This window comes from Leiobunum rupestre, chromosome 7 (assembly GCF_980474605.1).
Source record: "Leiobunum rupestre chromosome 7, qqLeiRupe1.1.hap1, whole genome shotgun sequence".
Taxonomy (NCBI): Eukaryota; Metazoa; Arthropoda; class Arachnida; order Opiliones; family Sclerosomatidae; genus Leiobunum; species Leiobunum rupestre.
The window spans coordinates 32862451-32880107 of record NC_143390.1 but is presented as its reverse complement, the minus strand read 5'-3'; the positions used below and the strand labels follow the sequence as shown (position 1 = coordinate 32880107).

General features: G+C 39.1%; 1 protein-coding gene across 2 annotated transcripts in view; it reads right to left on the bottom strand.

The window, feature by feature from the left end:
• The window catches only part of LOC149936087 (cell adhesion molecule Dscam1-like), a 90706-nt gene that overhangs the window by 29840 nt on the left and 43209 nt on the right, over window positions 1–17657 (bottom strand). For both annotated transcript variants that reach the window (XM_090154035.1, XM_090154036.1), the window contains exons 6-7: window positions 7153–7419; window positions 6097–6504 (exon numbers count right to left, since the gene is read on the bottom strand). In XM_090154035.1, coding sequence (XP_090010161.1) covers window positions 6097–6504; window positions 7153–7419 — 675 coding nt within the window. The remainder of the gene's footprint in view (window positions 1–6096; window positions 6505–7152; window positions 7420–17657) is intronic.

Here is a 17657-nt window from a genome sequence, read left to right as displayed (position 1 = left end):
CCTCTGAAGAAAACGTAATCATCATCCGCGTTGCGGAATGATAAACTAAAATTTTATGTTTACAATGATAAACATAACTTTTACGATTTATGTTTGGAACAAACAACACGATTCATTATTCATGTTATCTTTAATGGATATTTTCTCAGGGCACCGTGGCACGTAAGTGCAACGCGTTCTGTGTTATCAATAAACAAATTTACATTTAAAGTACCAAAAAATTAAATGTTTAATCTACATAGTTTCCGTAAGTATACCCGATAAATAAGCTTCCTACGAATATTAGTACGCGTATCACTGGCCAAACAGTCATTTTGGAACACGTACATTCGTTGGGAAACGACGCAATTACGGCGGTATATATAAGGGAAAACTAAATTATTCCCGTCGAAATATAATTAATAAAAATGCGATTATCAGAGCGAAGAGAATTGAAAAATAATTTAACAAAACTGGGCAGAAACAGCGGTTTTCAGCCTAAACTTTTCGAAACAAAGCGTGACAGTCCTAAGCCTTTCCTTTTTTCCGCTTTTAAAAAAAAATATAAAAGAAAAACATTCTTGTATGGCGGAGGAAAATAATAAAGAAAAAATGCGCAAAATGCTATCTTCTCGGTGAACGAATAATAAAAAGAAGCGAAACTCTCGCGGAATTTTTTGACAAAAAAAGGAAGAAGGGGTGAGAGAGGGGTGTTCTGGAAAATGCATTAAAACCCAGCTTATCTTTCGAGCTGCTTCCATATAGGCATTTCACGCGCTTTTTCCGCCGAAACAATAAAAGCAAAAAGCATTTTGGGGAACGGGTTGAGCGGTTTTCTCCGTGAATGCTAAATCAAAAACCCTTTTGCAAATGGATGGTCTATCCGTGACCGAAGAGGCGCACCGAAAGAGTAATAACGAAAAATAATCTTTAGTCTTTCCCTCGACCAATTTCGCGCCCGAAACAAAAGAATTTAAGCTAGCCCTGCCTACATTTTTTTTATTTCTTCTGTTACAAAAACAAAAAAAAATGAAGAACACGAGGGTAAAACGTTCCCATATCCAATTATAATTATGCAAAGGCTTAAGTGACAGTTCGTTGAATGGTTTGAAAAAAAAAATGCGTATAGCTTTTTTGCGCCGTTGTTAGAACGACTTTGATTGAATCGCTCGTTTAAAAAGTTAAACTGAAAGATGTTGTTTTTTTTGGGAAGGAACGCTTCACCGCAACATTGTAATCCAAATATTCGCAATTTTCGTTATAAAACGTTTGAAATAGAGAAAGATTGGGTCGCATGTCAGGACACCAGCAAACCTTCCAGGTGGGTTCAACCTAAAACTTTCTTATTAATGTTGGATAAAAAAACGTAAAAGCGTAAAATTAATATAAAAAAGTTTTCTAGCGCCTTTTCCCGAAATTGACGTGACTTTTTGTTGTTATCTTATCTCACTCGGAGCCGTAATTTACTGTCGTTACTCGAAATGAAAGAAGAACATTTTTTGATGGCACTAGTCTCGCATTTTTCAAATGCACGTCTCTTTTTTCAATTTTTTGCGGAGGAAGCAATTCCGCGTTAACCACGGCGTATATTCGCGTGTGCGGCGGGAGTTGTAATAAAGAGTCGTAAGGAAAGCTTCTAGCCACGCATTTATCGAATTAATTCGCTAGGATTATATCTGCTTGGACATTTCGGGTTAGCGTAATTACCCAGAGCGTAAGAGTCGGGTTCGCACTTCGACGTATACCAAAATTCAATTTATGACGGTAGGGAGTGGGGGTTGGATAAAAACGGAGATAAGCCCGAATTAGGGGCACTTTTTTTGGAAAAATAGCGTCGTCAAACGCTATTTTGGGGTCATAAAATGAAAATTTTAATGGCCCTTAATTAAATTTATAAAATCGAGGGAGTTAAAAAGGTGAAGCCGTACTTACAAAATTGAGATATAAATAAGAACAAATTATGTCCATCAAATTTAAACACATTTTATAATTCATATATAAAAATATTTAACTTATATCCCTTGATGCCTTAATGCTACGGGTTTAATTAATTTAATATAATGGATAATATGTGATTCCCCGGAAGAAAAACCACGGCCCGCCACCCTTTCTCCTGGTAAGGTGTGTAGGCGGATAATTATTTGCGGGAATCATAAAAACAAAGTTTATATGTATTCTCTGATAAGAATATATTTAGACATCTTTATTTTAAAAGAAACATTCTAATTAATATCAAGGTTTTTTATAATTCGATTGCGAACCAGTCCGTTGACGTTTAATCGGTTGTCAGTCTTAAGAGAATAAAATTTTTCATTGAAAAATAAAGTAAAGGGGGCTCTACTGTCATCTAAACGGAGTGCCGGGGATAATGGAGAAACCGAGTACGGGCCAGAAGCCCATCTCTTCGCATTAAGCTTTAGCCGGGTTTCACGGTTTTCGCATCCTAGCTGGTCAACATTTTCGAATACATTATACGAGAGAGCCTGTGTAATAAAAGAGTTAAGAGAAAGCCATTAGAACGCGGCAGCGGACGATGCCAGAGATGCTCCAACGCGGAGGACGCGTAAATAGAGAAAAGAAGCTATACAACGCGGTGGCAGAAAGAAATAGGAGCAGAAATTATCATAGAAGCCCGAAAATGGACACAATGTCGAGAGGAACCTTAATAGAGTCGATCGTCATTTTACCTCGAAGTATAACTACTCCGAGACCAAAAGCCACGCGAGGCTTAATATCCAATACGCTTTTGGGTTTAACTTTTCTAATTTTAAGCGACAAAGAAAGTTTTATAATATACTAATTCAAGAATGATTTTTCGTAGAGGAAACGGGATATTGGCAGGGTTAAAGCAGGAAATTACATTTGTATACTGCAGTGATTAAGGAAGACTAATCAGATAGGCCCAAGGTACCACTTTAGGCCCAAGTCATCTAGCGACTTATAATGCCTTTAAACAGGTGGCCAGGTTACAATGCGTAGGACGGTGGTGGCAAGCCCTCCATGCCACGCGAGCCATGAGCTCCCTAAACTAACTATTACCGTTAACCTCTACAAGTTTTTATGGAAAGGGGAAACCGAAGAATTCGGGGGGAAATGTCTTTAACCAGTGGGGAGAGACTTGCAAACTCTACGCAGAAGGAGTAGTTCCGAGTTTTGCACCCAGTGCCTTAAGCTGGGATCGAACGAGGGTCCTCTTGCTGCGAGGCGAAAGCGCTAACCACTCCGCCACCCCACCCATGGTAACTTTGTTGATCATCATAGAAACGGATGGAGATTACAGTCGAAATTTTCGCACCCGCCAAGTTACCGATTCATTTCGGTTTTTTTCGCCATCAAAATTATCAAAGCGCTTCTGTGTGAGAACGAATAGAGACTTTTTCAAATCCATTTTCTGACCAGTCTATTTTACCAGACCGTCAGTGAATTTGGAAGAGAAACGCATTTCGTCTAACATTCTACGCAGCAAAATGGTAATGGATCCCCAGACATTCCAAGTGTACACGTTTATAATTTCTTGGTTAAAGTACAGTCTATTTCGTAAATGGTACGTTGATATTAATTTCAAATGTTGGTTAATGGACTGGACACGAGAAAGGACTTGATAAACTTCCCGTGGACTGCATGACTGACAACGCCATAAAAGGGAGGGGGGCCGAAAGCTATTTAGTGGATAAAAGTAAACAAAAAACCTGACTGCTTGATGGTTAAATATTTATGTTTGTGGCGGAAAAACGAGGACGAAGGGTAAACTATGGCACGCGGGATATTTTTAAAGTAGCGCTCATTGCAGTGGAACCTATATCACTCTCTCTTTTCCGTTTGATGTTTTTTTCCTGGCTTTTTCAATTTTAGATCGCAAATTCCCTCTGTTAGGGTCGTAAATTCCGATGATAACTGGCTAGTAGAAAATATACGAAAATAGGACCTTTGCTTTGATTGTTATAAACGCCATACACTATTTTTATTAGGCAATAAAATGTTAAACGTGGAATTAATGCCAGTCTGTATATTTGACAACGTATTATTAATTAAGTTTTACGATTGTAATAATTCCATAAAATCAAATGAATATAATAAAGAATTTGCGCGTGGAGGAGCCATATAGGCCATAAAAGTGAAACGTGTACCTTCGCGGGCTCGTGTGCAGTTTGACCCGGCTAACGGCCAATGTGCACACCGTACTACTGTTTAACGTTTACCATCGGAATTACTATTAACGTTGCTGATATTCAACTGCGTGGTAATATTTATACAGGGTGTTACGAATAAGAGTACCGAAACTTTTTAAATGCATTCTATGGGTCTCTATGAGTAAAAAATGTCCACTAAACATGGGTCCCAAAGTGCTTCGTTTCAGAGATATGGGCTCCCAAAAAAACTACCCCAAACAACCGGACACAGCCTTAAATCTGGCAAACAAATTCTTCCTTGAACCGAATTGTTTTCATTAAACTATCAATTGTTTTTATCCGTGAGGCGAGAAATTTTAATAACAAGTGGCAAAAGTTCATTAATGTCCTTTTAGAAGTAAAATGAGTTTGAAGTCAAATACAAGCACTTTGGGATCCATGTTCATTGGACATTTGTTACTCATAGAGACCCATAGAATGCATATAGAAAGTTTCGGTACTCTTATCCGTAACACGCTGTATATTTATAAACCATATTTTACCGCGGAAATAGTTATAGTTTGACAATTTATTTTGTCTTTCATCCGAAAAGTATTTTGAAAAATCAGCGGGAGCCTGCGAAGGTAGATGTTTTAAGCGAATAACATTAACAGTAAAAGAGTTGGATCCCTAAGCAATATATTATATACTTCTGGTAAAATATATCTGTCAAAACTGTATTGGGAAAATAAAGTGATTAATCCACAACTGTATGAATTTACAAAATTGTAAAATAAATAGAACAAAATATAAAATATTTGACTTCGAAGTCAACTTAAATTTTGAAAATTTGAAAAACAAATTTGAATCGGCTAACCTATAGACTATACGCCCTTTTTAAATCGGTTACAAAAAAAAACCATTTCCCTGGAAACGAAGTGTAACCATACGCGTCAAAAACCTTCCACACAAATTAAATTACAGTGACCGTTCCCCGCGTGCACTTCCGCAATTTGCAAGTAGAAAGTTTTATCCATATTCTAAGTATACTGCGAGCGCGGTAAGGTATTAAGCGATGAAATTGTTTTCTAACCCCTTTCTATATCGGCGAAAAGAGGCTTTGCCGCTTAAAAGGCTTAAAAACTTTGAGCGCAATATTTTGCGGAGAGGAAAATACGGAAGAGAGTGGAGAGTATTAGCGGAGAGAGTGTGTTGGGGAATCTTCTCAGGCCAAAGTAACGCTTTTAAAATTGGATCATGCCCATCGCGCGCGCGCCAGTACATGAAAAGTGGATTTCGGCCCTTTTCCGGGGGTCCTTCGTAGTTTACCGAAAGCCGAATTGAAAAGTGACACAGTTTCGGTGTAGTTTATTGTCGCGCGAAAAGAGAATCTGGAAAGGGAGGTCTGGAAAGATCGAGGAACTACGTAAACACAGGCCTCTATAGGAGAAAGAGAGAACTTCGGAGGAGTGTAGCGAGTTAGGGAATAAATGGAATTTCAAATCCTCCTCGTAAATCGCCGCTTCGTGCCGGGGCCCGCGTAAGGCGACTTCAAAAATCTGAGAAACTGCCCTCTTTAGAACGCTTTATATTTGGTACCCTTTTCGGGGCCTGTACAAAGTCGGCAATGAATTCTCACCGAGGAGCTTTAAAGAGCACTTTACGGCGCACGCGAGCTCTATCAAATTTCCCATTCTAAGCGCAACGAGACAGAACTGAGCGTGGTGGTTTAAACCTAATTTTTGTTATATATAAACGATATAATATTCTATATTCGTAATACAGATCACCCGCGAAAGAAATAGCGAGAACTCAAATCTAGTCCGCCCGAGGGGAAAAAACACGTTGAAACGAGATTTTTTCTCCCTTTCTTCGTACCGGGGGAGTTATTTATTTTATGGCCGTAATTTGTCTTTTTTTAAAAGACCGGGTGACGTGCGTTGCAAACCGAGCATAACGGAGAAGCCTTTTTCGTTTTATCGCTCTAAAAAGAGAATACGAATCTTACCTTTAGACCAAGTTACGTTGGGTCGAGGGTATCCTCCTACTGGACAATGATACAAGAGGTCTTCGCCGGCCACGACGGTCAGATTTCCCATGGGTCGGATGAAAGGAGGCCCGTAGACGTCCACTCGGTCCCAGTGCTCCGACACTCCGGCCTCGTTGGTGGCGACGCACGAGTAAAGGCCGCCATCCTCGCTGCTGGCCGAAGTTACGTTCACGAAACTAACGACCTCGCCTACGCTGCTGACGAAATCCCCATACTGAATGCGGTGGCTCTCGGGGATGGGACGGCCGTCCAACGTCCAAGTGACTCGGGGAAGAGGGTTGCCTACAGCCACGCATCGCAGCGACACACGCTCGCCTCGTTGTATTATTTGACGACTAAACACGTGTTTCAACGTAGGCGCGTCCTCTGTAAAAAAGAAGGTTGAAAATTACAAAGCGGTCGTAGGACATGATTGCCGACCAAATGAAATTCACCTATTGTAAGATACTGTCTTCCAAAACACTAATCGTTCGCAATAATCTCTACAGACGAGGAGTATTAAAACGAGCTAAGTAACTATTATTGTATAGTTTCTTGTTTAAACTAAACAGTTATTATCTTATTATATAAAAGTTTGAAGATAAGGCGAGATCTGTTTCTGGCGTGATCATACAATAATTTTGTTTTCATGAAATTTAAGATTGAAACTTGCCGTAATATAAATTATAACAATAAAATATTTAAATAATATAGACTTGGCAGCATGACGTCACGCGATACTTTTGGTTACGGCCGCCATGCTGGTAATATTTTTTTCCAATGGGAAAAAGCATGGGTGACGTATTAACACGTCATGCTGCCAAGTCCCAATTTTATTATACTAGTAAATTAGATTTTAAGATGAAATAACCTACTTTGCGGACAAAGTATTCATCATATTAACTCTATTTTGTTATATGCATTGTTAAATTTCACAACCTAAATTGAATAGCCAAACCCATCTACAGCTAACAAATTAACTTAAATAAATTTAATAAACTTGTGTAAGTATTAAATAGACAAATAACGAGTTACCAGACAACGTTAGGTAAGAAGCGGCCTGGGCGGACTGACTATCGCCGTTGGCCATACACTGGTACACTCCTTGGTCATCCCTCTGAATCGACGTCATGTACAATTGTCGAGACAGAACGTGAATCCTGTTACCGGGCACGATGGGTCTCTGGTTCTTCAGCCACGTAACAGTTTGAATGGGATAACCCTGTATCGTGCAATTGAAGGACACGGACTGGCTGATCTCGACGGATGCCGTCCCAGGAGACAAGTACACCGAAATATTGGCTGAAAACCGCGATAAAAAAACGAAGAGAGAATATCAATATTGGAAGCGGGCCGGGAAACGCGAACGGGGCTTTTCCTCAAAGGCATAACCCCGATTTATCATACAACGTCTTCGCGACTCAATAATACAATAAAGCAATATTTTAAAACCTCGATGGGGAAGCAACTTCTGGTAATACCAATGTCGTTTTTAAACCTGAGCGAATAACACGGCCTTCCCGAAAGGATATAATTTATAGCAAAAGAAGCTTTTCCATTTTTCTTCCCGGAAGTTTCGAGATTTTTTCTTTGTAGTTTATTCCGCGGTAGATCTCGCATCTTCGAACGTAGAAAAGAGGATGCTCGATCCACCTCCCCCCCTCCCCGAAGAAACGGAACGAAATAAACGGATTATTCTGATATTTTTTCGTCTCAGTCTCTCTTTCTTGCTGTGGCGGCGGCATTCGAAAAATAGACTTAACTTCGTTATTGATAACCGTTCCAAAACTTCTGCTACGTGTAAGTTCTCGCGTGATATAGCGCGCGCCGGGAAACGTAAAAACGTCGGATCGCACTCGGTGCTCGGCCAGAACCTGCCCCAAAATCCTATTACTTTTTGATGAATATTTCTTCCAACACAGACAGTACCAGCTCTAAACGCCATAAAAACGCCCTCCCCGTCGCCTATATCAAAAGTTTTTTCTTATATTTAAGCGTTCTGCAATTGACATTTCGGTCAGGATATTTTTCATCATCCGAGACAGAGCTGCCTCGGGAAAGGGCCACGACCGGAAAGCGGAGTTCGCTCGAAAATAGAAATGTATTTCCTAGTTCTCTTCCGCCCCTGCTCCAAACTAGGCGAGGGGACATTCTCTCTATAGTGGACTATCCCGGCTGTAATAAATTAACTAAGCAGGGGTTTCTATTTTCGATATTAAAGGAATTTGATGAAGGGAGGTTTGACAACGGATCGTTTGTCAGTTTCTGATTCAACTTGGCAGATGGAAAAAGCTCTTTTCTTTAACCTTGGAGCAGCTGCGATCGCAAATAACTCTCTTTGTCCAACGAAAAGGTCTAATCTAATTCTACGGAACGAAGTCTTTATACTTAAAAGTAAGGTCCAGTTAGAAAAATTTATATTAGCCACTTAAATCTATAGTAAGTCAAATGAAAAAAAAGGCTGCAGTATCATCACCCTTTTCTACATCACACCTGCCCTTGATACGCGCCCGCCATCGGGACCATTCCCCCGAGATCTGATTGCTATTTGCCAAAAACGAAGCGGAGTTACCAATATTAAGTTAACATTTGAAGAATACCTATTACCGGAGGCGAGCCTGGTCTGAAACCATCATCAGAGAAAAAACTAAAATGAGCGCCTTGGATCTAATGGATTTTTCTTTTTAAAGATAAGAAACGGAAAAGTATAAAATGCCATTTTTATTGACGAGTATATTACCAAAAGCGATATTACCATTACCAAGAAACGCGATAAACTAAAACTGTTATAGGTTCTTGGTAAATACACCATTAATAATATAACTATATTAGAAGTATAAAACATCTCTTACTCTATTTCGCTAATGATTTCTAGAATGATTTTGTCGGAAGGAAACCGTGTGGGACAACATACTTTATAAAATTATTTTCTAAACTATTTAAATTCAGTATTTGCAATTTTTACATTTTCATCGTTAGGCAGAAGCTTTTCAGCCGTGATTCAGCGTTGACTTCGGCATCCATTATATTTTCTAAGATGGACACTTCTTACATCAAATAATTGTGACTTAATTACCGAGGTTTTCCTACTGCTAATTACTCGCGTTTATAGCTAAGTCGGTTTCAAAGGCGAAACGCTAGTAAATATTTCCTCCACGTTATTTTTGGAACAAATAGTATTAAAAGGGAAATAACTTTAATACTTCACCCGTTGGATATTTTGTGATCCCGTTAAATTTATCGCCAGTCGACAAGCTAAACACGCGAAAACACGGTTAACTCTGAGACCTTTGTTAATTAAATGACGTATAAGTTTTAGTTTATTTCGCCTCGGGCTGGAACAATTGGTCGGCATTGAAACACTTGGTGGAACAAAGGCTGGTTTGGAGAAAGAGAGAGGGGGGTGTGGCGGAACCCAGCGAAGGGAGAGCGTAGCGCCGGATCGAACTTTTCCTAATTAAGGTACGGAAATAAGTTGAATGGACAAACACAGAGAGAGCACAACTCAAACATATTTCGCCTGGCATCAGCGTTATTCTAATAACCAATCTAGCAAACACCATTTTCTTTTTCATTCTACTCTTTATAATTACTCTCTCACGATGACTCAGCTAAAGCTAAATTGGGTTGGCTAATCACCCTCGCCGACTTTCTGGCTAGAGCACTCATAGAGGCCAGCTAAAGCATAGCCAAAGAATAACTATCTGGTATGTAACATTGGAGAGGTGATTCCTTCAAGGGCATTTTCCACATTTTTCCGTTAAAAGCTGAATCCTTTATAAAACTTTAAATAAAATACGGAGCAATTATTAAAATTTTAGCTTAATTTCCAACTGTTATTTGCATAAATTTCTAGTTGTATTATACATTATAACAATACGTATGATATTGTGAGCTTTTCCACGCAAATTTTATAACTACCATAGTCTGAAGGTTGTCTTTTGAGTATTCTTCTCCTGTTAGTCAGTCGAAATTAAATCAAGTCAATCTGATATTAGTCGTAGAAAAGTATGTGTTTAGAAGTTAAATAAGTCAAAATTACCTCAAGAGCCGAAGGAAGGGTTTATAATGAATATTATTATTTCTTTAATAAAGTAAGCGTTAGCTTTTAAAAAGCCTCGTCCTACCCCCAAACTTAGATAATTTCATCCCTTAATATAGTTAACGCAGCCACTACCGAATAGCAAATATTCGATAATTTTTGGCATTGCTGTTAAGGTTACATTTGTTATTGGATTAAGATGGTCTGGAAAGACTGCACAATTGCGAATAAAGTGTTTTTTATTATTGAACCAAAACAAAACAACTGAATTGAGGATAATTGAGTAATGGCGCCCATTTAAAATGAAAGCTTTAAAAACATTGCCACTTCAGTTTGTTCATGGGCAAGTTCTAGATATCGTGACGCTCTGATATTAAATTGTTGCCGGAGGGGAGGGGGGGGGTTATAAGCAACATAAATTGGGTTTTATAATCCTCTTTCGTGAGAGAGTCTCATTGACGCGGGAGTAGCCGACATACAGGCTGGATTTCAGCGCGTAACGGTTTAATGTTACACACGATTTGTTCGCCGCCTACAATAATTCTCGGTTGCTCGGTGCGTTTTGGTTGGTAACTGGCTTGTCGCGGAGATTATTTGATTACCGCATTGAACGGAGTCATTTCTATATACCGTTTCGCTTACTTGGTAAAGTATATTCTTAATTAACGGAACTCAGCTGATGAAGTATATTAACGGCTCATTCATAAACCAATCGATAAGGAGCCCGGTTCGCAATTAACTTATGCTAATGCAATATAGCCGAACACGGTAGTTTAAAGACCAGGAATTTAAATTAGAATCGTTATATTGGGGTTGGCCTTACTTACGACAGCGTGTAAATTAAATCCTTGAGAAAAACTATAAATTACGCTATATCGTATATCGATATATCTAGCTAAGCTTGTTAACATACGGTATAATGTGTACCAGTAAAGCAAAAGGAGTAATTATTTAAATCCTAAAACGGAATTTTGCTTACTATTTCAAGTTATAGTTAAAGTGATTAAAGACCATAAAAAATATGAAACCAAAATATTACTATTAAGCTGATTTGAGGCTTCAACTTAAAACAAATATTAACGTCTACATTCCAAAGTGAGAGTGGCAAAGAATAACAATGAAAAAACTTTAATTTTTTTAATATAATGGTCTAAGATTCTATAAGGGTTGTATAATAAGAAATTACAAAAGACAATACTTTTTTTTGTGGCTTAAAGCCAAGGCCAGAAAAAAATAAAAGGTTTTCGATAATGCGAAGAACCTCGAGGCCGCCGACCAAATTTAATATTCAATTTAATTTCACGTCTCCGGCTATCTCGAATAAACGTTTTTGGTTGCAAATTAACTTCGCTCCGGCTTTTCTTCGAAATTAAAATATGAACGGGGGCAGAGACAAGACTATACATGTCAGCGCGCGATTCAAAAGAATTCGTTATAGTTAATCAATGACAATTCGTCCTCTTCCCAAAAAAAAGCGTCGAACAAAAGAATTCTCCCAATTCATAGAAATGGTAATAAAAAAATTCTGGCCCCAGTTTTAAATTTCCGCCCAGAAAATGGGAGAGAAAGACGCGTTTTTTCCCCTCAATTCCTCTAAAACTTCTGCTTCTTTACACTGAATTTTCTTATTCAATTTATAAGAAAGAAGAGTGGAGCTGGAGCTGTTGGAATAGGTTCGAATTTACATTGCAAATAGAGCATCTTGGGGAGGAGGGTCCAGAAACGGGAGCCACGGGTAGGGACAAAAATCAGGCGTTCATCGAATTTTCTGCGCATTGGAATGAATTCGAGCGTTCTTAGCCATCGTCAATCGCACGCTTCAACACCTTCGCTGCGGAATCCGTACAGAACGGAAATGGCCACGCCGCGGTTCTCCGTTACATCCGACTATACGTAGCTATAACCGAACGTTCCAAATCCGTTATACATATCCCGTAAGTGGAAACACGAATTCGGCACGGCGCTATCCTATATAACCAGAGCTTTAACGCAAAACCGCCGGCGAAACCGAGGATAACTTAGGAAGGGATATTCCACTCGGTTCTCCATTGATTAGGAGTCAGACATCCGTAAAAAGTAATCGGAAGCCGTGACATTTTAGTCACGGTGAATCATCGATCAACCTGAAGATGGCAGCGGGCGAAATGGCCCGCGTATACACCCGAACAGAGCGCGCCACAATCAGTCTTTCAAAGTTGCCGCCCTCTATCGGATGCCAGCGGCTCTATCAACTGGCCAAGATCTTTCCCCACTCTCCTATCTCTTACGTCGTGGTTAGGGCGCCTCGTTTGCCAGACCCAGAAAAGGGTTAAAGCTTCTATCCGGGACGGATCTAAGCGATCGGCTTGATATTTCAATCCAAAAGGGAGGGTAAGATAAAGGTTGGCCCGCCATCCCCCCCCCCTTTACTTTAAAGTGAGCTATCAGGTGGATCAGTTAATGGGTCTCCTACCATGGCAGACTGAAAGTTAAAATGGCTCCACCGATGAAGCGACTAAATTTTCCGCGGCTCATAAAATTCGGCTCCATTTACTCATATAACCCCTCCCCCAAAAATGGGGTTCATTTGACATACGAGAACTCAATGACAGGAATTCGAAACCCTTTCGGCCTCAACCCCCACGATTCCCTTATATCATATCTATGGGTTTGGTTCTCGGGGTTTTCTCCGATAAGACTAATGTTTTTCCTCTCCGACCCATTCGGTTCGATATATTATCCTCCGAGAAAAGACGGTAGGAGGAAACTCGGCTCTTAATACATTGAAAGGTCATATGTCCAGCCCCTCCCTTTCCTTCCCTTCGGAGAGTATATCAAAGATTGATACTCGAGTAGCCACACTCGCGAAAAAAACAGCCATGGGCGATAAGGCAAGCCGTTGATAGCGTATAGAGCGATGTGACTATTGTTTCTATTGGAATAACGGTAAGGTTCGTTGCCTGTTTAAAATCTAGGCTTTCGCTTTATCTCCGTGAGAAGTATTATGGTGTCATCCTGATTTTCGTGTTAATTTTTAATATGAACAAATATTAAATTGATAAATTCATCATCTTATTTGCTTGCGCTCAAAATTCATTAACAATGGAAGGTTTGTTATATTGTGGAAAAACCATAAATTGAGTACCTGTTATTAACCTGACATAAACGAATTGTGAAAAGAGCACGTCTTTTGTGTACCGACATGTTCATAATTAATAATCGTTCTCCTTATAAGTTTCTTTGAACCGGTTCCAATCGAAGGAGATTAGATGACTGGGGCCTAATGTGGTACTTGCAAAGTTCCACAGAATCTTTGCAAATTTCAGATAGCTCCTCCCCCTCGGTCACGCGATTCAAGCGTACCTTCCCGCTTCTCTAAACTCTCTCCTCAACATATATTTGTGTTGGAGCAAGAAAAAGTGGCCCACCCTGTGTAGTTAAATGGGCAAATTAAAATGGTTGAGCATGAGTTGCGTAACGTTAACGAATCTAGATATTACAAAGGACACGTTTCATAAATAATATTTTAGCTAATTTAGTTATCTGACTATTCATAATTTCAAAAAATTATATAATATATATATATATATATATATATATATATTTATCAGAAAAACTAAAATCGGTGGACCAAAACGTTCCTTTAAAAAAACTTTTAAAATGTTTTCCCATTTTATCCAACAAAAGTAAAACAAAAGGTTCGCAAGTGAAAACCATCAGGTTCGAAATAAGATAGGAGTAAACGGAGTAAAGAATAATAAAATAGACTCGGCACACCGCAATCCTTTAGACAATACTATTCTCTAAGTCAAATAAAATAAATTCACGGCACGAGTAAAGTCTTAAGACCGGTGACGACCTAGATATAAAATAAACTTCTCTCGTTTATCAGACAAAATAAAAGGGCCAGATAACTGAGAGCTTGTCATAAAAAATTGCTCTCAGAATCGGATTACACTTCTTCGAGTCCTTCCTTTTTATAATATCGGTATTATAAGAATTCGCGAGTGCGATTTGGAAGAGATATAACGCCCAGGGCCACCACTCCCTCTGTCTCTCTCTCTCTCTCTCTCCGCACTCCTCCTCCTTAACTATAGAAGTACTCTCCTTCGACTCAAATCACCGTTTCTCATGCCGCGGTTCATCTTCTAGAGCCCGGGCCAAACTTATATATTTCCTAAAAAAAGAATCCCCTTGTTTCATTGCGTTCGCCCTGCACGGGAAAAAAACCCGAGGAGGAAAACGTATTTTTTCCTTTGCATTTATCTTAAAAACCTCACTTATGGGAAAGTTACGCATTAGCCTTAAAATTTATGCATTTTTTCCAGAGGGTTTATCTTGTTATAGAAGGCTACGCGGATTTTTTCACCCTATGGAACCAAGGACCGAGTGAAACGCGCAAATAGTTTTTTTGCCCCTATCTTCTCTCTCTTTCTCCTTATAAATAAGAATGGCTATAAAAATACCTATTACCAGAACCATAAAAATCAAGGTTTGGCCCGCCGTTATTTTTCCCCGTTCTCGCTACCATACGCGGGAAGATACCGCTAGTATTTATCCTTCTATACCGCGCGGACATTAGCGTCGGAGTCATTAGTTTAAAATACTATAGGGTTTTTCTCCATTAAGGAAGGGCGTAATTCTTTGGTAAGATCTTAAGGAAAACGACGTTTAGAGACCCCAAACTATATCAACTCTACGCTTTTCATCTTCAACCGCCACTAGCTTTTTTTAGAATGAAACATCTGGTGGATAATTATTTATTTTTTGTTTAACATCTTGTAGTAATAGATATTCCTTATCGAAGCTATTTTGGTTATCGACACTGGATTTAAAATTATTATTGATTAACAATTGTTAAATATAGAAAACCCTTCCAAATTTTTCGTCGATTTAAAAAAATGACTTTAATTTTGTTATTGCATGACCGCGTGCCAAGTATGATTAAATTAGTTTTTTATTAAACCGCGTGTTAGATATAAATTAAAAAGATAAAAAATTCGTGAGTTTTCTATATGGATGTAAAAACTTAGAAAGTATGATTAAACTAGTCATGAATTTATAATACGCGAAGAAATAGTTGGGTCGGCCGTTGGGAATAAAGGAAATTTTTTGACCCGTCAAATTTTTCACTCTACCGGAAAAAAAACGTACCGAAAGAACTAGTTATATAATTTCTTTACTAGACTGGTTCTACGTCGCGCGATATGCGTGTCTCATAAGCTCACAAATGCGGCACTCTTTTCGTCAGTTATTACGGGGGTATTGAAAAAGCCATTACCGATAGCTGACATATTGTTAGTGGGGAGAGAGCGAATGTGTTTGGCAAGCTCGCCATCGTCGGTAGACAAGCCTTTATGGACAGCGGAGTTCCTTCTAGTAAATACCAAAAAAACGACATAAACCGTGGTAGCGTAAAGGAGTAGCCATTCCTCTTTATACGCTGCAATAGGCTGGTTAAAAAGAGTGTAACGTATTCAGATTGATGACGTTGGAACTCCCGCGTCACCGGCTACTTCGTACGAAGGGGGTTAGGGTACGATCCTTTCGCTACGGGACTGAAGCTCGGGGTCCACTAAAATTTCGCTCAACTTAAAACTGCCGTGAAAACAGCGGTTCGTGAAATAACTCCTTTCTTGGAAAATCGCGCGTATTAAACGCGGCGGATGAGTTTAATTTGCATGTTCGTGTGCGCGTTCGCTGCGGACAGTATCGCTACGTAATCCATAATGGATACATCTTTTCGCACTTCCCAAAGTTTCCTCGATATTTGCCCTTTTAACGTCCCGGCATGAACGCGTTTTTTTTTCTGTGTTTGCCGTTCGTATTTGTGATACTTCTTTAAGAGACGCTGTCATGAACAGCTAACGTGGAGTAGCGAGACGGAAACGAGCTAAAATAGCCCTTCCTGACTTTTTCCCGCTGAAACTGATGTGCCTCATCCTGCCTAAACAAAAAAATTAAACTTTTATCCACGCTAAATGCACCCTTTTTTTGGACCCTATAACATTTTATCAACTAATTACCGAGAATAAGAGATTTATTGTTTACGGAATAGTTGGCTAGACCTACAAGAAAAAGTTGGAACGTATAATAAATTATGAATATTATATAAAAGCAGTCTCGAAAAGCTGATAATAAATTAGGAAAATTATACGTATATATAGGATTGCTCAAATTATATTTAATTATATCAGAAGTAATAAAATAAATGTAAGTACGAAACTTTGGTATATATTTTACTAAAGCCATTCTTCACAGTGACGTCAAAATTACCTAACTTACTTTCCTTCTAGGAACATAATTTAAAGGATGTACGGGCTAATTTAAAACCCTTTTTTAATAAAAAACTGACTGATACATTTGTAAAATTATGTTGTATTCTTGAATTAGTAGGCGTAAAAGCATACGTCTACGTCTCTTCCCGACGTGTTGGTCAAAATGTCGTTCAGAAAAATATGTTTAAAATTTTTTACGTCTACCGAAGAGAAATACCGCGCCACCTGTTTCAAATAGTATAGTGATACGGCCACATGCACCAACCACATCTTTTTAACTTTGAAAAAATGCTGCGAAGGTCACGATGCCATATGCACCCAATAAAACGTAATTTAGTGAAAAAAAAGTGACACACAACATTTTGTTTGTAACGACCTAACTAGTAAAAAAAGGACCTTTGTTGTTAGTTTCACTCATCATCTGCTTTTTCAAATGCCGAATTCCCATGTTCCCGACGTTCCCAACATCAGATATATTTATCGGATCTGGCGTCGACGCTCGTGTTTTCGTGGAAGAAATGGGGAAGACTAGTAAATTTTAAGATTTTGGATTTGCTAATTCTTTCACTAATATGTCACTGTCTAAAAATGCACTCCCATTCTTCAAAAGAATCATTATTAATCCAATTAACACCACCAATAATTTGCTACCAAGCCCATTGGTGAGGTTAAAATAAAATAAAAATTCCGTTTTTAAAATCTATTCCACCGTTAAAAAGAATTTGATTAAAATTCGCGCATGCCAAATCCTAAAGGCCTGTAAATGAAAAGTGTTGATAGGATTTTCTCTCCTTTAGTAATGCAAAACAGAAGAGGACTGTTGGCTCTTTAAAAAGGTTCAAAGGCGGACGAAGCTGGGCGTGAATAAAAACAGCGAGACGCGGAAGGGTCGTTCTCTCTCCTGCATCTTCTCTCATCCGAGGCGTTCCTTAGAGGTTAAATCCGGGTTTAGTCAATCCACACGGCCCAGTGAAAATTTCATTAGCATTTAACTCTTTATTTGGTCACTTAATTACGTGGGGGAGGGCCTGGAGAATGAGTTTGGCTTTCCCGAATCCTTCCCGGGAATAAATAAAAACTGGGCTTCTATGCCCAATTCTTTTCCTCCTTGACTCGAAGGGCATTTGGCTGGATGCAAGCCGCTTTCCGGCCGCTAAGTCTTGAGATAAATGAAGGCGGAAGACGGGGAACGCTGCTTCCTTCGCGAGCAGCGCGTGAAAGCCTATTTAGGCTAAGTCTCA